The sequence below is a fragment of the Siphateles boraxobius genome, unplaced genomic scaffold (genome assembly GCF_051911475.1).
Source record: "Siphateles boraxobius isolate OS27281-9 unplaced genomic scaffold, OSU_SipBor_1 33, whole genome shotgun sequence".
NCBI classification, from domain to species: Eukaryota; Metazoa; Chordata; class Actinopteri; order Cypriniformes; family Leuciscidae; genus Siphateles; species Siphateles boraxobius.
In genome coordinates, this window is record NW_027508953.1 from 5,158,310 (window position 1) to 5,185,158 (window position 26,849).

At 36.5% G+C, this 26,849-nt stretch overlaps 1 protein-coding gene across 5 annotated transcripts in view; it reads left to right on the forward strand.

Moving 5' to 3' along the window:
* Window positions 1–2,083: 2,083 nt before the first annotated feature.
* LOC143701633 (BOLA class I histocompatibility antigen, alpha chain BL3-7-like) overlaps window positions 2,084–26,849 on the forward strand; it is a 115,203-nt gene continuing 90,437 nt past the window's right edge. The window contains exons 1-8 of one of the 5 annotated variants that reach the window (XM_077195079.1): window positions 2,084–2,357; window positions 3,727–3,987; window positions 18,926–19,204; window positions 19,932–20,210; window positions 20,600–20,701; window positions 23,591–23,608; window positions 23,813–23,860; window positions 23,942–24,962. In XM_077195079.1, the coding sequence (XP_077051194.1) occupies window positions 2,309–2,357; window positions 3,727–3,987; window positions 18,926–19,204; window positions 19,932–20,210; window positions 20,600–20,701; window positions 23,591–23,608; window positions 23,813–23,856 (1,032 nt within the window). In that variant the 5' untranslated portion in view covers window positions 2,084–2,308 and the 3' untranslated portion in view covers window positions 23,857–23,860; window positions 23,942–24,962. Of the gene's footprint in view, window positions 2,358–3,726; window positions 3,988–18,925; window positions 19,205–19,931; window positions 20,211–20,584; window positions 20,702–23,590; window positions 23,609–23,812; window positions 23,861–23,941; window positions 24,963–26,849 lie in introns of those variants that run through there. The other 4 variants (XM_077195080.1, XM_077195083.1, XM_077195085.1 and 1 more) reach the window with 4 other exon arrangements.

The window sequence follows — 26,849 nt, forward strand, 5'->3', positions numbered from 1 at the left end:
GTATTACTTTTAAGTAAAATAAATAGAGCCACAAAATAGTAGGCCTATTTATGGTTTATTTTTCTTTGACTGACCAAATTTGAAAGTTGAGACTTTATTAAATGTTACCGTCTTGGTCCTGTCTGTCAGCGCGTTGTCAGTATCCTCTATGTATTTTTCAGCAGTCTCGCATGCGCTTAGAGCTCATGTGAATTGCACATATAAAATGAAGTTAAGGAACAACCTCGATCAATTCAGGAAATGCCACATAGGTCGCTGCATTTCACTGCGCTTCGTGACATTTTTTCCTTTTGCGCGAAGAAGCCGTTCGCCGGAGATGTGTTAAAAAATAGCAGAGTGCATTCATGATTATTAGGCTGCTGGTATAATAATCATCCTGGCGCCGGGTCTGAGTGAGTCATTTACTCTTTAAAATAAAATACTTTATTTTACTCATTTAAGACTGCTCTTATGAGGACACACGACAAAACGGACAGTTTGGCATAATTTGTGTGTCATGGTTCATTCAAGCCTGAAAGAGAACTCGATACTGATGCACATTTTTCTGTGGGTTGTGTGTGTACTTGAGAGGAACGAGTTTGTGCCGCCTTGCACTTCTGATAGTCTGAGGAGCCACTCGTATTGCTACTACTCTCCAGCCATCTTTGTTTTGGGTCTGACGAATCAACGCGCATATTTTGCGTCGACGTATTTTTTGCGCCGACGTAATTTGCTTCACTTCGTTTTTAAATGCAATAAAACATGTTTTTTTCCCCAGAGAAAATGTGCAGTTATGAATGTGAAATTTAGCCGTCAAAATTAATAAAATAAGTGCGGGGTTGTTTATCTTTGGAGTTTAGGCTACAATACAGATGGCCAGACCATCAGGGCTTACACACAGTGTGACACAGACACATTCTCTCTTTCATTCATATAAGGACAATTTAGCATCTCCACTTTATGCTATGCTGCATGTCATTTGTGGAGGAAAAGCTGAGCCCTATTATAGCTACATATTCACTTAACACCAGGTAACAGGTAACACCAGGTAACTTTTCAACCTTCATAATATATTTCCAAGTCTCTTGTGATGGTACATCGACTTAAAATAGGTTGAATGACACGTCTGCAATAGCCTGACGGGGTCTGTAGCGTTTTTAATCGTACTTTTAAACTTCGGGTTTCGGGTAGTAACCGGCAAACAAAGAGAACTACAAAACTGCTTTACGGCATATACGTCACTTCCACCACCACTTCCTTAAAATCGCAGGGCTGTCAAGTGTCACGCATTGAGCGTGACAGTCACTCATTTAGGTCTTTTGTCACGCTCTCCCGCCACATTGTATTTCTCACGCTGAAAAACTATTTGTAATATATTTAATATGCCTTAGCGCCCAAAACTCTGGCCGCGCCGCTCTCACTGTGAAACCGGCAGGAATTCAAGCGCGTCTCCTCTGGTGTTGTTCGTCTGGTGTTGTTAGCCAATCAGAAAATAGCACTATTGTATCCGGGTAACATTTAACGCAACAACCAATGACACCCCGTAGTCTGGGGTGTTTTTTTGTCTGCCTGACTATGTTACGGAAGCTATCTTATCCTCCGTTTATCTTCATGAATCAGGTAATGATTATTTGTCTTGCCTCAAGCTATAATGCAAATCGATTTGTAAAATTTGCAGATTTATTTATGGTAGCTTGATATTATAATATTGAGGATATATGGTTATTATCTACCACTCAAACATTGCATTGAAGTATCATATAGATTCAGTAAAACGGTAACCAATAGACTAGGCTACTATAATGACACTGGCTTGTAAACGTGATCATCGCGATCATTTGTCGTTAGAAAAAAAATAAAACCCATGAAATTATATTCATATGACATGCTGAAATATATATGCCACTGTACCTGGGATGAAGACATTTCACACGCGACGCAAGCAGAACACCTGCATGTGACCTCCTCCTACAGTGTTCAGGGCTATCATGGTTGTCAACAAATGCACGATGACAGAGTTTACGACGGTAGTAGAGGACAATACTGTTTCCCAACTGTAGGGGGACCCCGAGAGCAAAAGTTACCTGGTGTTACTTTAATATTTGCTTTCACATCCGTGTTCAACCCAGTTGAGGAAGTATCTCGTAGTAACTTGTAGGAATATGGAATATCTATTGGCTGCAATTTCAGAGAAGTTCGCTCAGAGTCCTCAGACACATTTCGCCATTTTACAGGAGACAACTGACTGAGACGTCTAGAACAAATATTATAAGTAATTTTTCTAGAACGATTATTACTGAAGAAAACTGTTTCTCAGGCGTCAGCAAGGATGCGATCTGTTGTGCTTTTGCTCCTCGGAGTTCAGCTTGCCTATGCTGGTGAGTCAATTATTTTAATATGACCGTAGAAACTGCATTTATTTGTCAGATTGAAGTTTGGCGAATTATTCTATAACACTAAAAATACCTCCATGAATGAACAGCCCTTGTTGAGTCAAAGTTTCGTGGTTTTGACGCTTTCCAAAAATTGGTATTTCCGCATGTTGCATATTTGAATGATTTTCAAAAGTAGGCTATTAACTTTGAATTTTGTTTGACATTTAATTGAATTGTGGAGTATTCGTGTAAATTAAAGGAAAGGAATTAAAGGAAAATAGCATATAGCTGGCATAACATATGCTATTTGCTATAACATATGTTTCGGTTTCATTTCTGGCATGTCAATATAAAGCCACGAATAACCCTTCCTTCCGGCCAATAATAATAATAATAATAATAATAATCTTTTTGTGAAATAGAATAATTGAATATTAAAAATCATTATTTTACATTTTACTTTCAAATAATACATCTTTTTTACATTCATCTTTGCTTGCAGTGATATTTTGAAATTTGTTTGTCTGTATATAACTCATCCACTGTTTACTGTATCTAGATGCATGTCTTGTTATCTGTATTCTTGTGTTATATATTGGACTCAGAGATCCTTGGCCAATAAAGCTGTTTCTGAGTCAATATTTTTCTAATTGAAAGCACATCTTGCTATATTTTTAGTATAATAACTGACAAGGTCTCATTAAATGTGGTAACTCAGAAAACGTTGGGTTACGTTTTATTTTAGTGTCTGAGTTACAGTGTAATTTTACATTTAAGTACTGATTATTAATAATTAGTTACACTTTATTTTAAGGTGTCATTGTTACAGTGTAATTAAATATTTAAGTACATTGTAATATTAATTAACTACATGTACGTACTATAGAGTTAGGGTAGGATTAGGATTTGGTTGAGGGTTAATTGCATGTAATTATGCATAATTTACTGTTATTACTATGGTAATTAAATGTAACATATGTAACAAGGACACTGTAAAATAAAGTGTTGCCTAATAATTAAGTAAATGTAATTACTATAGGTTTATGGTGTGGTTTAGTGTTAGTTACAAGTAATTATGCAAAATGTATAGTAATTACTATAGTTAACTACATGTAACATGTATACTAAAATAAAGTGTTACCAAACTTTGAATATGAACATAATTACATATGAAGGGGAATCAAATTAAATATTGCAATGTAGATAATTGTTTATTATGGAATTATTATTATTTTTTTATAAAGGCTAATGATCAATCTCAGTATTCATCTAATTCTGACTTGTGTTAATTTTGAACAAGCTGTATGGAAGGATGTATAATTTGAGACGATTACTAAAATTCCAGTCTCCCTGTTTGTGTCTCCGTCCGCAGGAACACACTCTCTGAAATACGTCTACACTGGTGTGTCTGGAGTCACTGGCTTCCCAGAGTTCACTACTGTTGGTCTGGTGGATGGAGTGCAGTTTATGTACTTTGATAGCAATGAAAAGAAAGCTGTGCCGAAGACAGAGTGGATCAGACTGAACGAGGGAGCAGATTACTGGGACAGTGAGACTCAGATCAACATTGACGAACATCAGGTCTTCAAAAACAACATCGAGGTCGTAAGGGAATGGTTTAACCAGTCAGCGGGTAAGTTGGTAACAAAACAACAGACAAAGCCAACATGATCAAATTCAGTTTTGGTTGTATTACTGTCTAGTGAAATATTTTTATAAAATATGAAAGCATGTAAATGGTTAACTAGTGAGTAATTTAGTGAATAATCACTTATAGATGTAAGTACAGGTAGCATTCCTTTATTCTGTTGATTGTCTGCACAGAATAATTTACTGTTAGCCCAAAATAATGTGAATGCTTCAATCATTCTTTTGCTCTAAATCTCGAACTCCAACTAACCTACACCGATAAATAATGCAGCAATGTTGTTGACAGAAGGAAATGTCAAGGTCTGTTTGTTTCTTTTATTATTTTCAGTATTGATGGTGTGTTTATCAGTCAAACACTAATATCCATACAAATCCATTTAAAATAAGCTTATGGTTTCAGTTTAGCATGTTTAGTATGCGACAGAAGGAGAAGAGTTAATTTAGACCTTTAAATACGTGTGTGTATAGACAAAGATGTTGGTAATTACTTTTGCCTATGTCCATCAGTAAAAAAGATTTGAATCCATCAGGTAGATTTAGTATTTTATGTACTTAAAATGAAAGATAACATCATTACTTTTCTGTAAGGAAAATAAATGAGCTTGAGAACTTTGTTAGAGATCCTAATTAATTTATCTTTATGATTTAAAAATTGTATTTTTCACTTTTGCAAAGCGTGCTAAAATCAGAACAGAAAACAACCTAACTGAATCAACTGACCCAAGTCTCCTGTGTGGATTCCATGTGTTACTAATGTAGAGTATTCTAGATCAATCTCTTATAAGGTTACATTTAATTTAGGACACTATCTTAAGGATAGAATACATTTCTTGACTTTTGCCCAGATTTACAGTCTGGAAAAGTTGATGCTAGTTGCCGAAAGTCAGAACCAGTCTGCAGATTTGAGCTGACAGATTTCACAGAAAATCGTGATCACAGACTGTCCATCCAGTCGGTGGATGTCAGACATGTTTGATTTTATGAAAGTAAAATAATGGCAAATGTTTTTGAAACAAAAAAGCCTGTTGAATTGCACTACTTGAAAAAAATAGGCATTGCATTAACCCTGCTTGCATTTTAATGGATTGTATTTTTAGGGCTTGCATTTTTATGGGCTGAAATTCAGCATGGTTGAATATTTAAGCTGTGAATATTTCAATTCATAACATTTCAAAGACATTTGTCATTTTCATTATAAAAAATTCAATAATCCATATTCACCTTTCATATTCCACTTTCAAAATATTCTAACTTTTTAAAAATACAACCTATAATATTCAACAGGCAATTTTCGGTCCATGTTATTTCCCTTTGCATATTCGCTTCCACAAATTCAGTAGTAAATTCAACGTTGAGGAACTGCAGGAAAAGCAGTAGATTACCGAGCATAATCTCCATCTGCTGTTAGTCGACCTCACCAGCATGAGGTGCAAAAGCGTGTGTTGTTGATGAAGACCAGAGCAACAGTTAGAGCAAGCCATTCATACATAAAAACTAATTTACAGCAATTGAGCATGCATTAAGTTTTTGTGATGATTATCTGGGTCAGTATATATGCGGAAAAGATGATAAAGACACAAATGCTGTGTTTATGTTTCATTCCATAACTTCATTATTACTTTCCCTGTGTAGCCTTACATGTTATCAGCTTTCTCTACCATGAACGGGATTATAATCGGTTTCCCTCAATCAGGGCTCAACATAAAAAAAAATCCCCACTGGCCCTCAGGGCCAGTAGATCAGAGTTTTGCTGGCCCCTTCTATATTTTTACTGGCCCTGAAAAAAATAAGGAAAAGCACTTTTCAATTAAACTGTTTATTGTATACATTAGGATTAATTTTTCTTGTCCCCTCACAATGAAAGTAAACTAATTATGACATTACGTGAGTGATGAGTACCGTTACATAGGCCTATTTTCACTTCAAAATGGCGAAATTAGAAAAAAGTATATTCATTTGCCTGATTATTTTTGTCATTCGTTTAACATTTATGACCTAAAAAAACTGTCAATGAAGAAAAAATGAACTGATTCTATAACAAGACTGAAGCGAACACGAATTATGCATTTTGCATAACGGCTCGGTCGGCTTTTGTTGAAAATTTCCGGCAAAAGAAACAGTACATGCCCTCATCGCCTTTCTCCACCCAGGTGTACTGTGTTTTCCATGACACTAGGAATTAGGGCGGGGCGATATGGCCAAAAAATCATATTTTGGTTAAATGGATTTAAAGCGGTTTACCGCCATACCGCGGGAAAATCTTGCTTTTCACCCGCGGTTAGAAAAAATCCATACCGCCCCAGCCCTAATGTTGATATTGAAGGATATGGAAACAAATATAGGGAATGTAATGTAAGCTATGCAATATATTATGTGCAAAAAGGTGGTTAAAATCACATTACATTCTAACATTGTAACATTACAATCTAAAAACAAAAATAATACTGTTGTTTTTAAAATGACTAAAGGCTAAACTAAAAATCAAAATAAAAACAAAAACAAAATTACAAACTAATTATATTAGGCTTCATTTGATTACCCCATTATAATGATCACTTTCATAAAAAAACATACTTGTAGGTTTAAAATTCCACATATGGCACATTTATTGTCTCCAACAACAAATATTTTAGCAATATGTATATTTTAGTCAGAATTATTGCGCTACTTTTCTATAGTGCTCCATCTGTTTGAAGCGCATGTGCGCGGCGGCGCTCGTTCGCGGAAGCTTGAATTTTAGCGGAGATTCACTTGCAGAAGCGCGTCCTCTTCTGACAGTGAAATGAACATATTTGTTTGACTTTCTAACATTTTCAGATGGACAATATACCTGTGAAATGTAAGTTAAGCACTGAGGAAAGCACCACATCTCAAACACATTAAACAGCACAAGAATTTATCTGTCAGTCAGTAACAGTATCTGTCCGAGCATCTGACAGGGCAAACTACTTTAATGGACTAATACAGTGATATAAAAGACCAAACTCTCTCTCTCTCTCTCTCTCTCTCTCTCTCTCTCTCTCTCTCTCTCTCTCTCTCTCTCTCTCTCTCTATATATATATATATATATATATATATATACATATATATATACAGTGAGGAAAATAAGTATTTGAGCACCCTGCTATTTTGCAAGTTCTCCCACTTAGAAATGGTCTGAAATTGTCATCGTAGGTGCATGTCCACTGTGAGAGTTTTTTTCAAAAAAAAAAAATCCAGAAATCACAATGTATGATTTTTTAACTATTTATTTGTATGATACAGCTGCAAATAAGTATTTGCAGCTGTATCATAAAGGCAGATTTTAAAGGCAGACTAACAGGTCTTTGTGGGTCAGAATTATAGCTGATAGACAGGTGTTCAAATACTTATTTGCAGCTGTATCATAAAAATAAATAGTTAAAAAATCATATATTGTGATTTCTGGATTTTTTTTTAGATTATGTCGCTCACAGTGGACATGCACCTACGATGACAATTTCAGACCCCTCCATGATTTCCAATTGGGAGAACTTGCGAAATAGCAGGGTGTTCAAATACTTATTTTCCTCACTATATATATATATATATATATATATATATATATATATATATATATATATATATATATATATAAACATATATATACAGGTGAAACTCGAAAAATTAGAATATCGTGCAAAAGTTATAATTTTAATGATTATGGCTTTACAACTTATGAAAACTCCAAATTCAAAATCTCAGAAAATTAGAATATTACATGAAATCAATAAAAAAAGGATTTAAATACAGAAATGTCGGCCCTCTAAAAAGTATAATCATGCATATGTATATAGTTATATATACTAAATATATTAGTTTCACCTTGTAATTTGAATTACTGAAATACACAAACTTTTGCACTATATTCTAATTTTTCGAGTTTCACCTGTATAAGTATGCCTACATGTACTGCATTAGATTAAACTGGGAAGGGTCATAGCACTTGCATATTGTTGTCCTATATTGTTAGTTTAACTGTACTTTGGATAAAAGCGTCTGGTAAATGACTAAATGTAAAATTGGCTTGACATTGGACATTCACACATTTAGGGACCGTCTCTAAAGTTGCACACAACATTGGTACACATTTCTAACTTCAATAGCAAACTTCAATTTATTTGAATAAATATCAAAAATCTAAAAGGTGCGCATTATGCCTGTCACCTACATGAACACTTTACATTTGGTTTTATGACTGTAAGTTGTTTTCTTCAAATGCTATTGAAGTTAGAAACGTATATACCAATGTCGTATGTAACTTTAGAGACGGTCCCTAAACGTGCGAATGTCAAGCCAACTTTAATGCCAGTATCACTGGGAAGCGCTCGGCATTAAACTTTACGCGATAAGTTCATATTCTGAGTCCATCTGCTTGCCTGTGAGTTTGGTCTTTCATATCACTGTATTAGTCCATTAAAGGGTTAGTTCACCCAAAAATGAAAATTAAGTCATTAATTACTCACCCCCATGCTGTACCAACCCCGTAAGACCTTCGTTCATCTTCGGAACACAAATGAAGATATTTTTGATTAAATCTGAGAGGTGGATCACTGCTACATAGGCTGCCAGAGGGAATGAAACTTGACGGCCCAGAAAGTCGTTAAAGAACATGTTTAAATATTCCATGTGCCTACAGTGGCTCAACTATAAGTTTATCAAGCGGCGAGACTATTTTTTTCCCGAAAAAAAACATAATAACGACTTTATTCGACTATTCCTTTTCATTCCTTGTGGGCCTGAGACGAGAGTTCAAGAGATTTCCACGACGCATGCGCGAGAACTGAGAAGAGAACGTTCTTCTTCTAATACTTCTTGTTCAGTTCTCGCGCATGCGTCGTGGAAATCTCTTGAACTCTCGTCTCAGGCCCACAAGGAATGAAAAGGAATAGTCGAATAAAGTCGTTATTATGTTTTTTTTCGGGAAAAAAATAGTCTCGCCGCTTGATAAACTTATAGTTGAGCCACTGTAGGCACATGGAATATTTAAACATGTTCTTTAACGACTTTCTGGGCCGTCAAGTTTCATTCCCTCTGGCAGCCTATGTAGCAGTGATCCACCTCTCAGATTTAATCAAAAATATCTTCATTTGTGTTCCGAAGATGAACGAAGGTCTTACGGGGTTGGTACAGCATGGGGGTGAGTAATTAATGACTTAATTTTCATTTTTGGGTGAACTAACCCTTTAAGCTATTAAGCATTTTATATGTCCAGCAGGGGAATCCTGAAGTATTGAGGGAAACCCTAGTAGTCTACTGCATGCAGCACAATCGCCGCAATATAAAGTTAAGGCAACCAAACAACCAAGAGAAATATATGTCTACCTCAAATGTAACATTGGATCTGTACATCCGCATCGGGGAATAAGATTATAATCTTGTTCACGATAGAGTAAGGTGTAGGCTTCACAGGAAAAGTAAACGTGAAGACACGGAATTTAACATAAAACAGCCGCCATAATAATCACAAATACACTTACATTGGTGTAAATTAGTTTTTATGAATGAATGGCATGCTCTACTGTTGCTCTGGTCTTCATCAACAACATGCACTTGCACCCCCTGCTGGTGAGGTCGACTAACAGCAGATGGAGATTATGCTCGGTAATCTACTGCTTTTCCTGCAGTGAATTTGTGGAAGCGAATTTGCAAAGGGAAATAAAATGGACCGTAAATTGCCTGTTGAATATTATAGGTTGTATTTTTTTATAAAGTTTGAATATTTTGGAAGTGAAATAGGAAAGGTGAATATGGACTATTTAATTTTTATTAATGAAAATGTGTTTGAAATGTTTTGAATTGAAATATTCACAGCCTAAATATTCAACCATGTTGAATTTCAGCCCATACAATTGCAAGCCCTAAAAATACAATGCATTAAATGCAAGCAGGGTTAATGCAATGCATATTTTTTTCAAGTAGTGCAATTCAACAGGCTTTTTTGTTAAAAAAACATTTGCCATTATTTTACTTAAAGGTGCAGTGTGTGATTTTTAGCGACATCTAGCGGTTCGGCTGCGATTTGCACTGAGGGCTCAGCCCACTGCTCACCCCTCCCTTTCGAAGAAGCTACGGTGTCTAACATGGGACAAACATATCGTCGTCTGAGACAGCAGAGTAAGCCAAGAGTGTGTAACATTGTCACTGTTTCTGTACCACAGTCCACTATAAACCACAATAAAGATTACAAAGCCATAGTCAGGTGAGGATCAAGGGTCTTAATATATAATATAATAATAGTAATCAGCTGATTGTCTCACAAACGTAACCAGCACATTTCCCCCCACATAGCAAACCCATAATACAGCGAGGGAGAAGAACCACATGAAACGATGCAACTATATATTGTTTCTAACAGGGTAGTAAAAGTTTAGCTGGCTAAATATGAGCTGTTACTGTGGCTGAGCTGGTTAAAGCGTTAAGCCTTGTTTAAACTCGATGCGTCCGCATGAGCCCAAAGGTGCGCGCGGCAAAAATGACGTGATTGTAACAGCGCGCGCGCCTCGCATCCCCTAGACACCATTTACTACACACAATAGGCTTTTTTTTACTGATTTTGAAAACTCTTCGCGATCGACTTAAAATCCTTCCAAGATCGACGGGTTGGTGATTCCTGTAACTGTTTTACGGTCAATGACAAGAGTACTAATCAGCTGTCTCATGAACGTAACCAGCACATTTATCCCCACATAGCAAAGCCTTAACACAGCGAGGGAGAAGAACTACGTTACATGAAACAATCCAACTACATATTTTACACCACTGACAAGGGAAAAGTCACTACTCACAGTGTTTATGGCTAGCTTCTAGCTTTCTGCGGCTTCTCTTTCAAGGTAGTGAGGAAACGCGCGGTAGAAACATGACGTCACAATATGGCGACCTTCATAGAAGGGGATTCCCGTGCCTATGTAGATATAAATGCCTCATTCTAAGGTAATAAAAACATTACGGTTTATTAAGTAAGTTCTTTATACACCACTGAACACATAGTTATGGATGTCATATTGCATTTCTGTTAATAGATACTTAAATTTTTGAAACATTGTACCTTTAATTAAAATACCCCCCCCCCCCCCCCCCCCCTCATCTGAATTTCGTGACGGTGTAATCGCACTGGATAAGCGAAGCCTGTGATTTTACTCGAATTTACTGACTTGTCTCCCGGAAATGATGTCAATAGGCTATTACTTCGAAATATCTGGTCGTTATAGGTCTAGCTGTATGATACATCATAAACAGAATAATGTTCTTTACCGCTGCTATACGCGTGATTTTTTTTCCCAAACCACTTCAGCGGAAATCCCGCCCTGCAGCCGATTCTAAAGTTTTCATTGGTCATGTCAATCACTGTACTGATTGCCTACACCAAACACTGATCCCTAAACCTACCCGTCACTGTAACCTAAACCAATGAAATCGGCTGCAGGGCGGGATTTCCGCTGAAGTGGTTTGGGAAAAAAAATCACGCCTGCTATACATGTCATCAATCTCCATCTAATCATTCTTTTTCTTTTCACTCTTCTGATGGTTTTCAGCTTTCTCTTTTTGCAAATTGTATGGTGTGGTGTATGTATGGTGTATAGCGATATGACCCAGCACCCAAAATACTATCAAAACATTCCAACACCACTCCACTATATCCTCCATTCTTCATGAAACATGGGTAAAAAGGTGCACGGGAAACAATAACCTTGAAAAAATGATATATGACCCCGCCAAATCACAGTGCCGATTCGCACGTGACTAATATTATCACAGGACCTCGTGTTCTGCGAAATATGGTAGATCATTTGCGGGGAAATTTTTACTGTACAAATGACAGAAAAGGCTGATTCGCACAGGATTAAGATCTGTTGTAAACCTTGTTCTTCTTAAGTGTAGAAAAACTCAGAAGCGAAAACCAGGAGACTTATTTAAGCAGGATTCTTTATTTGCTGTAGTCTGCTTCGTACCCAAGTCAAGTCAAGTCTAACTAAGGCAGTATACATTTAGTTCATATACCCTTTCAGGGGGAGGAGTTACATAAAGGTGGAAACAAAAGCATGTAAATGAGGCATACCGGTTAAGGAATGTGCCCTAGACTGAGAGTGTTACCAATCCTAATCCAATCAGCATAACAGTGTAATGTAAATATCATAATCCAATCAGCCAGACTCTTCACCGATACCTTCACATTATCTTAATGGCCAGGCAGTGCATAAAGACAAAAGGTGATAGTCTCAGTGCTCTGACCAATTTAACTTACAATAGAGAGCTGGACAGACAGGAACAGGCAGGTTTGTGACATCATTTACCTTAGATACAAAATTCACACTAATAAACTTTCTCAGTTTCTATACTATTGTATTGGAAGCTCAATTAAACATTTAAATAAAATTTGTAATCCTACAGATCACAAACAACCTCCGCAATTATGACAAATGACTAGAAGTCACCAGGTAACTCTCATACCGTGCGAATAGGGCTTTATATTCCGCCAAGTGTTTAATGCATAGATTCAGTCAGGATAGGTGACTGTACAGAAGCGCACCACGTAGGAGATATATTTAAGGAGACTTTAAATATAGTAATCAAAACAATAAACTGAAGAATTAATGAGGAGGAACATAACCATAATCACCGACATTAAACAAAGCTAGACGAAATAATTATAATGAACAGACAGAAACACACCTGAACTGAACAAACAAAATCAATGAGAAACCATAGTGACAAACAAGGAGAGAACTGAACTAAACTAATTAACAGAGTGAACAAAGATGAACAGAGAAACAGAGGCAAAAACAAACTCAAAACCTGACAGTTTTAACATCGGTTCAGATTTAAATACCGTATGCTATCCTGTTTAAGATGATTCATTTTACTGACTATCTTTTCCAATCAGACTAACAGTTTCCCCACAGCACATGATAAAAACTCTCAAAAACCCCATAATACTGACAGAATGTTCAAACGACTGAGTCTGTTCAAACTCCAATTGTCAAATAATTCAAATGTAACCAGACACACTCACATCTCTCGTTGGTCTTTCTGTTAGCAGACGCTCTGCTGTGTTTGATACAACCTACAACAATTCGCTCATTTATTTCACAGAAATCTGCAGTGACCAATAGATACACGCTGTTATGTGCATTACGTTTGTGTCTATCACAGTGTAGACTTTCTATTAGATTCTGTTGTTTTTATACTGAGCTAATGATATTTTCTATTGGCTACCTTTAAAACCTAAACTTAAAGGGTTAGTTCACCCAAAAATGAAAGTTTTGTCATTTACTCACTCTCATGTCGTTCCAGAAGAATATTTATGCTTTCTTATAAGATAACCATCGTTTGGCCAAATCCTAAGGCAGAATCACATGCGTCTTTCACAGAGAACACAATCACATAATGCGTCGCAAAATCCTCAGTGAAACAATCCATATAGTTCTGAAAATGATCAAACAAAACAGTTTCATAGAATTAAAAACGGATTATTTTACACAACATTTGTGTATGCATATTTATGTTTATTAGAGTATCACATTTGTCGATATGCTAACGACAAACTGAATCAATAGTGAGTTTGCACAGTCGAGCAGTGCTATATTAATGATGCATGTGGTCGCTGTCTATGTGTAGTGCATCCGAACCGGTCACTTATGAGTAGGCTTGGGAATCGAGTATCGATTGGAAACGGGACTAGCTTCGCAATTTTCCCGGTATCGTTCAAAAGTTTAAATTTCGATTCCTACTTTCGATTCACAGTCCGCCGACCGGAAGAAGAAACCGCTGAACACCAACAAAGAAGCGTCTACTGGAAGTGTTGGCATAACCGAGCGAAGCAACTCGAGTGTCGTCCTAATGCTGCTTATAGCGCGTCGTATTCGCGTCTATATAAACATAGACATTATAAACTGAAAAGCGGGGCTGTCCACATTCGCGCCGCAGGAATTTTTTCCGCGCGTAGCGCGTCTTTGCATTGAAATCACACGCGCCAGACGCTCTATTCGCGTCTGGTGTGAACGCAGCATCAAACCAAGGCATGGATATGTTCCAAAAGTGCTCTCGACGCCGTTCGGAGCACAGGTTATTTCACTGGTTGCTCTCTCCTCGCCAGATGACGAAGGTTTTACAAGTTGTTTCAAATTGTTTATTTGCTATTCTGCACTAGGTTAGCACATCAGTGGGAGCACGGTAACATGTTTAAGTACCTGCAGCATCATACACTCATGTGTTTTCATGAGGTTTTCAAAAATAAAGCTCTCTTGAGGAAAGTGTACCCCTGTGAAAATATATTCATAATTTATAATATTTATATTCAAGTTCATAGATTTGATATTTATATTGTAGTTGAAAACAAACCTGTGAGAAATTCATAGTAAAGTTCATAAAAAGTAAAATGTTCATAAAAAGTAAAAAGTTCATGGAATTAAAATTGATGGAGAAGGTTAGACTATTTCCTTCAGAAAGATCGTTGGTTAGCTAGCTCATTTAAAATATCCTAAACTTTTTTGACCCTGCCTCTTAAAAGAATCGGATTGGTTAGCTAGCTCATTTAAAATATCCTAAACTTTTTTGACCCTGCCTCTTAAAAGAATCGGAATCGAGAATCGTTAGGAATCGAAATCGGAATCGTTCAAATTCAAACGATACCCAACCCTACTTATGAGTGTCCGTTTCATTCAGGACGCTGTCTATGTAGACCGAGATTCAGCTCACTGTGTTTTAGATCCGAGTCCAGACGGAGCATACAGTGAATCAGAGCAGGACCGTTGAGCAGCAGCGCTGCTATTAACTACCTTAACCAGCAGCTCCAGCAACTAGACCAGCACTAACCCACAGAAACAAGCCCGATCCAGCGTTTAAACTCATGCAGGTCTAAGCTGCTCTCAACAGGGTTTCACTGTATCTGAGTGCGGGAGAGTGCTTTTTTTTTTCTTTTCTCTCCCCTCTCTCGGAACTGTCGCTCCTCATGCTTCCGTCTATGTTTCCCTCGCCTCGTTGGTCCATACCCCCCAGGGATCGCAGCCACCGCCGGAGGGGGGGAGTAGAGCGCAGTCTCTTGTGGGTACCCCCCGGCCTGCGAGGGGCGATGGGGGTATGTGGCGAACAGGACGAGGCCGCAGGACGTGAGAGAACGGCACGAGGCCGGTGGTGTGAGTGATAATGTGGTGGCATGCTAGCATTTTGCTAAAACATATTAGCAACATGCTTATCATGCTATTATTTTGTTAGCAACATGCTAATAATGCTAGCATGATGCTAGCAACATGTTAATCTTGCCAGCATCATGTTAGCAACATTCTAAAAATGCTAGAATAATCCTAAAAACGTGTTAGCATCATGCTAGCAAAATGCTAATCATGCTAGCCTGATGATAACCATAGATATAAACACTAGATGTCGCCTTAGCTACGGCAGTTCATTGAAACGAATGTGTCAATAGAGCCGCCATCTTGAAACAGGGGAGCCCCTCATCAGCGTCAATGTAGGAAAAGGTCTAACGGAAATAAATTCACCATAAATCTTCATGAATGCGATTTTCTAGTTGCTTTGGTTCGTTCCAACGGTCAGACATGTATTTATTATAGAATCCAGAGAAATTTTACAAAATTTACAAAATTTCACAATCTTGTGAAATGTAATCCCTTGCTGTCTGGTTTTTAGATTTCGTTCGTGTGAACATCCATACACAGCACAAAAGTCCGGCATCATCCATGAATTCAGCGTTACCTAGCTACTTCCTATGACAAGACCCCTGTTCCAAGATGGCGGCGGTTTTGACGCATGCTTAGAACCCCAAGGCGACATCTAGTGTTTATATCTATGGATGATAACAACATGCTAATCATGTTAACAAACATGCTAATCGTGTTAGCATAAAGGTAGCAACATGCTAATTTTGTTAGCATCTCGTTAAAAACATGCAAATCCAGTGCCGAGTTTTGCCTCTGCAAGCACCTCATTGCAAAAAACATACATTTGACAGTGTTTTACAATAAAATACATTTTCACTGTGTATGGTATATATCTATCTTTTTATTGATATATCTTTCTATCTATCACTATAAACAACCACCCTGAATACCCTAGCAACCGCATAACAATATCCTAGCAACCACCCAGAGTAACATAGCAACCACCCCAAGTACCTTATTAACCACATAGCAACATCCTAGCAACCACCCATACAGGGTCCGAAATTAACACCCGCCAAGCGCCAAATGCGGGTAGATTTTCCGTTTGGCGAGTAAATCTCAAAAGGCTATCCGCCACACTGGCGGGTGAATGTTCCAGATATCCCAAGTCTCCCACATATTGATAGCGGCTCCCTGATGCCCGCAAATTAGTTCAAATCTCCCGGAATCTAGAGCGAGCGAGAAAGTGCGCACATACTGAGCTTCAAACCGTGTAGCGCGCACTGAAGAGAGGGAGAGAGCAGGAGACCTTGCGTGTGTGTGTGCATGTGTGCCTCATGAAGCGTGTGTAAACCTTCACAACCTAAAATAGACCAACACTAAATATATTTTTTTTAACTTAAATAATTAAAAAATAAAGATGACAAAAAGAAAACACTGAATCAGTTTGAAGCTTTGAAAAAACGGGGTTTTTTTCCGTCAAATAAAAATAGAAGGTCTACCTCAATCCACAGCTTGTCTAGTTTTTACTTAAGTAACATGTCTACATGATGTGGAATGAGTCTGGGTCTCCGATGGCACAGATGTCCCGGGAATACAGAGATAACTAGAGTGGCCAACTTCGGGAAGCGTGTTTCATTTTTCTTGTGGATGTTTGCTTCGCCAGTGATATTGCATTGTACTTGCACTAGGCCTACTGCTTTATTTTAATACCGCGTAGCATATTTAGCAAGTAACTTCGTCACTCTTTCTGTCGAAATGGTCCCACAGTAGCTACTTCTTTTCACTTGCTTCATTGTGCTTGCTCAGTGAAATATGTCTTTAGGCGCGTGTGGTTGCGCGTGTCGACGCGCCCCGTGATTTAACAAATATAGGCTATATACTGTTTTTTTTTAACCATGCAGCAAACAAACAAAAAAGCTATATATATATATATATATATATATTAATTTTTTTTTTTTTTTTTTTACTTTTAAACCGTTTAACTGATAGTATTAATAGGTAAAATGTTTTACTTTCGCTAAAGTATCTGATAGTCTCACAAAACCTTCAAATGTACTGTTATGAGCACTAGTTCCATGCTCACATCTTCCATGTCTTACTATTTGTTGCTCTGTTTTGACTTCTATGTACTCTTATCAATTCCACATAATACCTTATCTCAATTAAATATACTGAAATTAATGTATATATGTGACACAAAAAATCTGTTTATTATTTCGGCCGGTAAAAAATATGCTTGGCTGGTGGATTTTTTCATCTACCAGTCCCCGTGGCAGGTAAGCCAAAAAGTTAATTTCGGACCCTGCACCCATTATAACCTAGCAACTACATAGCAACACCCTAGCAAACATTCAGAACATCCTGGCAACCACATAGCAACCAACAAGAATGCCCTAGCTACTTCATAGCAACACCCAGGCAAACGTCTAGAAACCATCCAGAACACCCTAGCAACTGCATAGCAACCATGCAGAACACCCTAGCAACTGCATAGCAACCATGCAGAACACCCTAGCAATTGCCTAACAACCACAAAGCAACACAATAGTAACCACCTAGCAACCATCCAGAACATCCTAACAACGGCTAGCAATGCTTGAAACCAAACTGAACACCATAGCAAATGCATAGCAATCTATTTATTTGTCTGCCTGAGAACACAAATGTCAGAACATGTCAAAACACCTCCAGAGCCCAGAGGGGTAAAACCTTCAAACTTCAAGCTTTTTAAAATTCTGTACTTCAAAATTCTAACTGCTTCAAGCTTTTTGAACAAAAAATTACTCATCTAGTATTTAATATTTTTTCGGGACCTAAAAATGTCCCCACAATATAAATAAATAAATAAATCTGGTTTTACATTGTGGGACATTTTGTCCCTACAACGTAGGGAATACCTGAACTCCACTGGTTGTCTCTCATCAATGACCAAATGAACACTCATGTTTGTCACTGATGATGGTCTGATATTGGCTGGTGTCTCTGTGTTGTGTTGTTCTCCTCTGTTTGGTCTTAATCATGAATCTAGTTCCTGTTAACCCTTTCCTGCCTGTGTTTTCTCCTCTACACTGCTGACGGATGTCGTCTACAGTAACAGAGCATCTGTAGCTGGATTGTGGCACATTCATTTATTATTTTACTCCGACTGTGAACAAAGAAAAGTTGCTTTTCTTTCTAGAATCGAGACACATGTGACGGTCAAGAGTGAAATAGGTCACAGTTCCCACAGTATCCCAGATTAAAAAAGAAAAGAAAATAACAACACATGAATCACACACAGGCTGGGGATTCAGTAGAATGAAATCTTGTGAACTGTTATTATAATAAAGTTGAGTTACCCATCAACAGTGTGAAGAGTCTTGATAATTTTGCTACGAGATCAACCAAAGGGAGTTTTGTAACCAGAGTAGTTACTTCAGAGACATCTGCTCTGAAAAACTACTCTTTCTAATGTTTCTGTGAGATTATTCATAATAAAAGAGAGAAAAAGAAGGGAAATTGATGAGTAGGGGTGGGAATTGTATATGGAATTTAACAGTTCTGGTTCTGAGACACAGATCTGGTGAAGTGAATCATTCAACAACCACTTTAATTCACGACTCAGCTAAAATATATATATATATTTTTTTATAAATTGGAGGCTAAAATACAAAAAAAAATGTTCAGTCAGATTTATTTGATTCTGAGTCAGATGTTGGGACTTTCTGATTGACTGGTGATTTTAATTTGATTGTGTGAATTGATTAATTATACAGATACATTTAATCTGTCTCTTTTCCTCAGGTGTGCACACATACCAGCACATGTACGGCTGTGAGTGGGATGATCAGACTGGAGCAACAAATGCGTTCCGGCAGTTAGGATATGATGGAGAGGACTTTCTGTCTCTGGATTTTAAGGAGATGAGATGGATTTCCCCAGTGCAGCAAGGATTCAAAACTGTACAAAGGTGGAACAATAACAGAGGATATATTGAGAGTGACAGAAATTACCTCAGCACTGAGTGCATTGAGTGGCTGCAGAAGTATGTGGAGTATGGAAAGAGCAGCCTGCAAAGAAAAGGTACATCAGTTCTTATCAGCATTGATTATAAAGCCCTACATGTTTTGTTAAAAAAAAATAGTGTACACTAGGATTGTCATTGTAAAAAATAGTTTTGTCACTTGAGATATCTTATAATGCTTATAATTCTTTCCTTCAGAGTAGATTGTTTTGATTATTTTAAGCAATTGAATGAATTAAAACGTATTCTTTAAATTACTTACTGCAAAAGATCCAGGAAAAGCATATTAACCTAATCCTGTCAATTATGAACCAACTAGAAAAGTATAAGCTAAAGTAGGCATTATGTGTTGTAGTGGACAAATCCCTGGTTCATGGCTGACCTAGAAGACTTTACTGTTGTCAAGCGTATCAAAATGCATATGTTTTGCTAAAATACTAGGCTGACTGGGATGACAAGGAGCTCTGTCTTCGTTCTAAATATAGTGAAAGTCTAGAGGAGAAATGGTTACATAGAGTGAATATACAAAACCTTATTCAGCTCCTGCTCTTGCTTTAGTTGAGAACAGAGCTGTTGAAGCAGAATCTAGTAGACACGTGTAGTGGTGGTATTATCTGGACACTTCTACCACACATAATACAATGAACTGGATTAAGACCCACGTTCACAGTGTGGTGGTGGTTTAAAATTGTCTTGTTTGGGAAGACCTCATATTGTTTGGCATGACACATCTCTCTCTCTCTCTCTCTCTCTCTCTCTCTCTCTCTCTCTCTCTCTCTCTCTCAGTCTCTCCTCAAGTGTCTCTGCTGCAGAAGTCTTCGTCTTCTTCAGTGGCGTGTCATGCTACAGGTTTTTACCCCAGTGGAGTAACAATCTCCTGGATGAAAAATGGAGAAGAGCATCATGAGGATGTGGATCTTGGAGAACTTCTTCCCAACGAGGACGGAACCTTCCAGAAGACGAGCACCATCAGAGTTTCACCTGAGGAGTGGAAGAACAACAAGTTCAGCTGTGTGGTGCAACATCAGGGTTATAGTGGTGGTGGCAAGATCAGGCCAATTGAGGGTGAGAGAAATGAAATTAAAACAGACCAATGCTTTATTAACAAGGATGTTTATTACAATTAAGAATAAAATTAGGATTAAATTATATTATTTCTTAAAGAAACTATGGCATGTGAGTGTGGTCATTCTCAGTCACAGCTTGGCTTCTTCTCTTTAACAAACTTCTTGACCTGCAGAGAGGAAACAATTACAAAACAAACAATAGAGCACAAACACAATATGATTATAATATGACTGTATTGTTTTTATATAGCTGCAGATTTTGAGTATGCTGTTAATATACACATGTACTACTGATCACAGTCACACACACTGTTTGAGATTTTCCACTAGTTCTGGTTAGTAACATTATCAGACTCTTTGAGTAATCTGAAGTTTTCCTCTGATCAGAAGATTCTCTTCCCATCATGCCGATTGTTGGTGTTCTTGTTGCTGTCGTTCTGTTGATCGCCATTGGTGTCATTGTGTTTGTGGTGTATAAGAAGAAACAAGGTGAGGACAAAGTTTTAGGCCATACAAAGTCTGAAATATCTTAAATGGCAAATAAGAAATATTAAATGTTGTTTCTGACTTAAACTAAATTGAAACTGCATTGCATTTGTGTGCTTCACTGATTCTAGTCTTAGTTTTGACAATGTTACTCTGGAGGTTGAATATTAAAAGAGAAATATATATTAGTGCTGTCAAATCGATTAATCACAACTAGGGCTGCAGCTATCCATTCTTTTAGTAATCGATCGATTAATCGAGTAATCAGATATTTTTTTTGTGTGTGTTTTATTAACAGAATAGTTATATTAAACTTGTGTCTATTTCAGTTAAAGCTGTTATAAGTTATATACTATAAGTTAAATAGTATGCAAGTTATAAAGCTATCTCATATGTGAATTTTCCTTTAAGATGTTATAATATAACCACTCTAAGCATCTGAGCATATTTGTCTATGTTGGTAGTTTAACGCTGAAGAAGAGCTGTAACGTGACTTGTTGAACACGCAGTAAAAGCTGACGCACTTTTTGTTCCGTGCGTTTTAACTGAAAAGTGAGTACTCCGAATCTTTATTAGAAACCAACAGGCTGAGGACTTTAATTTTTTGTTGTTGTCTGTATTTGGCAGACGTGAAATACAAACAAGGTCTCGCAAAGACTGCAATACAATATTTGTTCCTCCATCACGTCCCGGTGTGTACAGTGAATGCATGCTGAAATTATTGTTGCGTGGCTACATAAAAGTTTAAGCATATGTGATGCATTGCTGCAATTGGTCTGCCTGGCGTGTGTGTGTGTGTTTGTGAAGGGGTTCTTTTTTTAGGCTATACTCTCTTGCAATTGAACGTGATAGTTACGTTTACTACTTAAAAATGTCATCAAAGCTAAAAATCATATCTAGTCAAACCGCATCACGACATCGCTACAAATACAGTATGGGATTAAAATCAGCGAACATCAATCGGCTTAGACTACGTTACCTTGTTTCAGCGAGTTAAGTGTATTAAGTGAATTAAGTGTGTAATGATCCCACACTTTAGACAATTTCTGCCGTTTATTTACATCATGATTTACATATTTATTCTCCGCCATCGCGCCAACTAAATTCAAAATATGGCCGTTTCTCAATATGCGTTCTTGTCTGTACTTGTGTTCTTGTGGACTTGTGAAACGTCATCAGTCGCTGCCCAAGTACTGTCCCAATTCAAAGTTCACATCTAGCCAAGTCCAGTTCAAATCCCCGGATGTGTTCTTGATCCGCCCCGTTTACCGAGGATGCATCGAGAGGTGACTTGTGCGGACTTGAGACAGCCAGGTATCCCAGAATGCATCTCGCACCAACCAGCAAACGTCAATAGCAGATGAGAAAACCCGCGTAATATCAAAATACTACTGTTATTGTGTCATGAAATGTAATTTTAAGAGTGTTTCAGGCGAGAATGTAGTTGTTTAAAGCTCAAATCTGTGGTTTATTTATAAAGATAGCGCCTATTTGAAAAATGTATCTGACGCTTTCGGAGTTGTGAGATCCAGGTGATCACCGGGTGTTCAACGCCCATCAACCCCGACTGGAACAGCTTTGCCTCGGCTAGTGCGTCTGACGTGTGCCGCTGGCTCTGGTGTCTCTAAACATGACGAATATTCGTCGTGTCGATCTTTGGTCTCACACTCATTAATCTATATTTGTTCCATGGCAAATCGTTTTGGCTGAGGGCAAAGTGAAGTTTCATAACTTTATATATTTAGGCTATTTAACTTTGTAGCCTAATTGTTTGCTTAATTTCTCATTGTAAGTTAGCTTCTTATACCTTTATACTGGATATTATTGATCAGTAAAAATTACGTTTAACAAAAAGAGACAGGGTTGTTTTTTTATTTTATATACTTTAAAATAGATATATATTTTTATATTTATTTTAACATTCTCTTCACTATATGTAAAATCAAAATGACACAACCCTGTCTCTCTTTGACAAATGGCAATACAAATCAAGAATGTTTCATATTTTTAAAATAAAATAAAAAAAGAAGCAGGGTTGTGTTTTAATATTTCATGTTGTTATAAATATGCAGTGAAGATAATTAATGTACACGTTGCCTGAACCACAATTGTGTGGCCATTTAGGCTAATATATTTAAGTTTTTTTTTTTTTTTTTTTTATGAAAAGAGGCAGTGGTGTTTTCTAAAATATTTCGTTTTATTGTTGACGAAAAGAGGCAGAGTTGTAGCATATTTCGTTTGATGCCTAAAATATACAATTTCGTATGCTATTTCATCACTCAATTCACTTCTGAGAACATTGGATGCGAGAAATCTACTGTGAAGATTTCAGATATTGGCATTTTTACGAAAATGTATGGCGAGTCGTAAATGTTTGAGTTCTGTATGAGGGTATTGCGCAATACCCGCAAGAACACATCGTCTCAAACTGTCAGCAGCGTTCTGTGTGCTCGTCACCTTGCAAGTTCATTCTTCCAAGAACAACTAGCAAGAGCGTTCTCCCCAAGAACACAAGTCCGTTCTTTGCATTCTTGGTTTTGAGAAACACCCTATATGCTTCCTGAACAGGTCCGTGTGAATAAACGGTCCGTGTGAAACAATCAAATCCCTGCGCCGCGCGTATAGTGCGCGTCATAGGAATTTAACGAGGCTTCGAGGCAGAGTTTTTGCCTCGAGGAATTTTTGTAATCGAGTTACTTGAGGAATCGTTTCAGCCCTAATCGCAACTAAACTAAAAGTTTTTATATAACGTTATATTAGATTGATCATGATTACTCGATTTGACAGCACTTATAAATATATATAAAATATTAATGTTCTACTTTCCTTGTATTTGGTGTTCATTGATTGAAATTGCTGAACTTACAGCTCACTTCTATGATTGTTTTACAGGCTTTAAACCTGTCAGCGGTAAGTTCGTCCTTCATATATATAAATCCATATTGTAATGTTTTGATAATGTGAAATAATACAGTAAATAAAACAGAAGTTTGTCCTGAAACTCTATTGTAGATCATATAAATATGATATGATATAGATTGAGTGACTGCTGTGCTAATCTAGTCTTGTATTATCAGTCTGGTGTTTTTGTCTTAATGTTGTTTTCTGTTTTAGGTTCTGATGACGGTTCTAACAGCTCAGCTCGTCCACAAGCATAAAGACGTGTGTGTTCTCATTCATCAGTGTAACTGTCTCTGTCATGTGAAATCAATGAAATGTAACATGTTTCTTCTGGCATTTCAGGAGACTGGACATGTGCGAGAAATCAAGTTGAAAAAATTATTCCTGTTGTGCTGCCCATCTTGCTTACAAACACACACACACACACACACACACACACACACACACACACACACACACACACACACACACACACACACACACACACACACACACACACACACCGAGGGAGAGGGAATCATAGATTTCTGGGATTTATCTGTTTTATGGTTCTGAATTAATTGCATCTAAAAAGTAATGTTTTTGTTTCTTCACACTTTCTGTTCATCTTATCAACTTTTTAATTTTACCATGTAGAAATACAACTCATTGATCACAGAACCTAAATTAGAAAATTTATATATTTCTCTTTAGTGACAGAAGAAAACAAAGAACACAAATCATTGATTGACAGGGTTTGTAGACTTGAGAAAATTGATTTGTATGTTTGTGATGTCAGGACTGAACATTAGAAAGAAAGTATAAAGCTGAAGTGTTTATATTCTCCTGGGTAGAGCAGGGTCTCAGATCATTCTTTATGTCTATGTGTTGTTTCTACAGTGACATTATCTGTGGGAGAATATGAAGTAAATCAGGGGAAGACTGCTAACTAGTCCTGTTTATTTACTGCAACATTTAAATACATTTAATTAAACTTTAAAATGGTATAGATTGCATGATTTGTGAAATTTGTCTTTTCCGTCAGTTAAAATAACCACTATTTAGATTTCACTTTTTATTCCTTGTATGGAATTATTGGGCTTTTTTGTTTGTATATTTCCTTCTTTTTAATTTCCTTATTATTTTTGAATTATTTAGATAAGTAGTACAGAATAATAGTTGATTCTTGTTAAATAATCGTAGATGCTGTACTATTACACTTTTACATATGTCTGAATGATACAATAAAATACAGATATTTTCCTTTATTTGAGATTTATAAATCTAAATTATTTACATGAATGTTTTTCTTGTATATTGGTTGCATTCAAAAAGTTGTAATGTTGTTTTGATTCTTTCGAAATAAATAAACCTCACAAAACGAGTAAGTGGCGAATGTCTTTCACACTTTTCAAATTGCAGAATTAATATTTTATCACAATTAAGTATTGAATGAAGATCCAAAATTGTCATAAAGGCATAAAATATAGTACATTTAAAACACATTTTTTTTAATGAATAAATATGTATAGATGACAACCGTGACTAGTTCCAGCTATCACAGAACAAACATTTAGTCCACAGGATTTTTTCTATTTTTAAGAAGGGGAGACACACTGTAAAAAGTGTGAATATACAAATAGTTACATCAAAGAACTATTTCTAAATGAAATGGTGTACTATTTAACATTTACATATGTCTGAACAGTATAGTAAAATATAGATATTTTCCGTTATTTGAGGTTACTAAATCTAAATTAATTCCGTGAATGTTTTTTTATATCGGTTGCATTCGAAAAGTTGTAATGTTGTTTTCATTCCTTCAAAATAAATAAACCTCACAAAAAGGAACAAGTGGTGTATATTATAGTCTATTAATTAATATTGAATATAGATCCAAAAAGGTCATAAAAGGACCAAATATAGTAAAATGCTATTAAAAAAAATAAATAAAAATGAATAGGTAACACTTTATAATAAGTATACAGTAATACAGTACTTACAATTCATTAACAAACTATTAGTTTATAATAAGTATACAGTACTTAATAATCATTAACAAACTATTAGTTTATAGTTAAGTTTATTTGGTTCATATATTGTAGTTTCTAAATTGTTAATATATTACAGTTTTTTCAAATTGCTTAGAGACTAAAAGTCAAACTTGAGGCTCACTCTATGAAAACATTTACTCATGTACCGAATCTTCAGACCAAGTCTGCAAAACTACAAGCACATTATACGCGTTATACTCATTTTGCTTTTGTAAAACAAACTTTTTGCAAATCTCTAAACACAGTTTTCTACATTACACACATCATTCAAAACTAACAGCTTTTTTTGTTTCATTTGTCACTGCCATTTAAATGCCACATTCAATTACTGATGACCTACACCCAATGATCATGCGTGAAAACACCTGATTAGAAAACAAAACTCAGTGTTTTGAGAAATAAATAATTTTTTACCCCCTTTAATTTCTGTTTAAAGTGTATATATATATATATATATATATATATATATATATATATATATATATATATATATATATATATATAAATATTTACATATATACAGTGGAGAAAATAATTATTTTATCCCCTGCTGATTTTGTAAGTATGCCAATTTTGGTCTCATCTGGCCACAGCACTTTCTCCCAAGCCTTCTCTGAATCATTAGATGTTCATTGGCAAACTTCAGACGGGCCTGTACCTTCTTGAGCAGGGGGACCTTGATTTCAAGCCATTGCGGCGTAGTGTGTTACCAATGGTTTGCTTGGTGTCTGTGGTCCCAACTGCCTTGAGATCAGTGGTGTAGTCTAGTTTTTTGTAGTGAGTATACTGTGATATAACAACTCTAACAACTTTATCTCTACAAACCTTTATTTTAGAGTGTTTTAAATTAAAGACATTTAAGCTTCTGTGTGTTTTAAAAAAACTATTATTATTATTATAATTATTATTATTAGGCCTACTTGAAGTATACTCTACTGTGCAATAGTAATACATTTCTGTTATATTTTCTTCAAGTTATACAAAACTTGGATTTTGACAGGTTGTCATGAAGACTTTAAAGTTTGTGAGTGTGTATATGATACGAATGAATGACGATAGTTTTATCAAATGAAATGGTAAAATTCTTGTGAAGTTACTCTCATAAAAGCTCTGCAATGAAGTTCAAATGTGTGCATGTCCTCCTCATAGACGCGGAAAACACCACGAGTGTCACGCGCGCATCAGTGTGTAATAGAGCACACATTGAGCGCTAATTC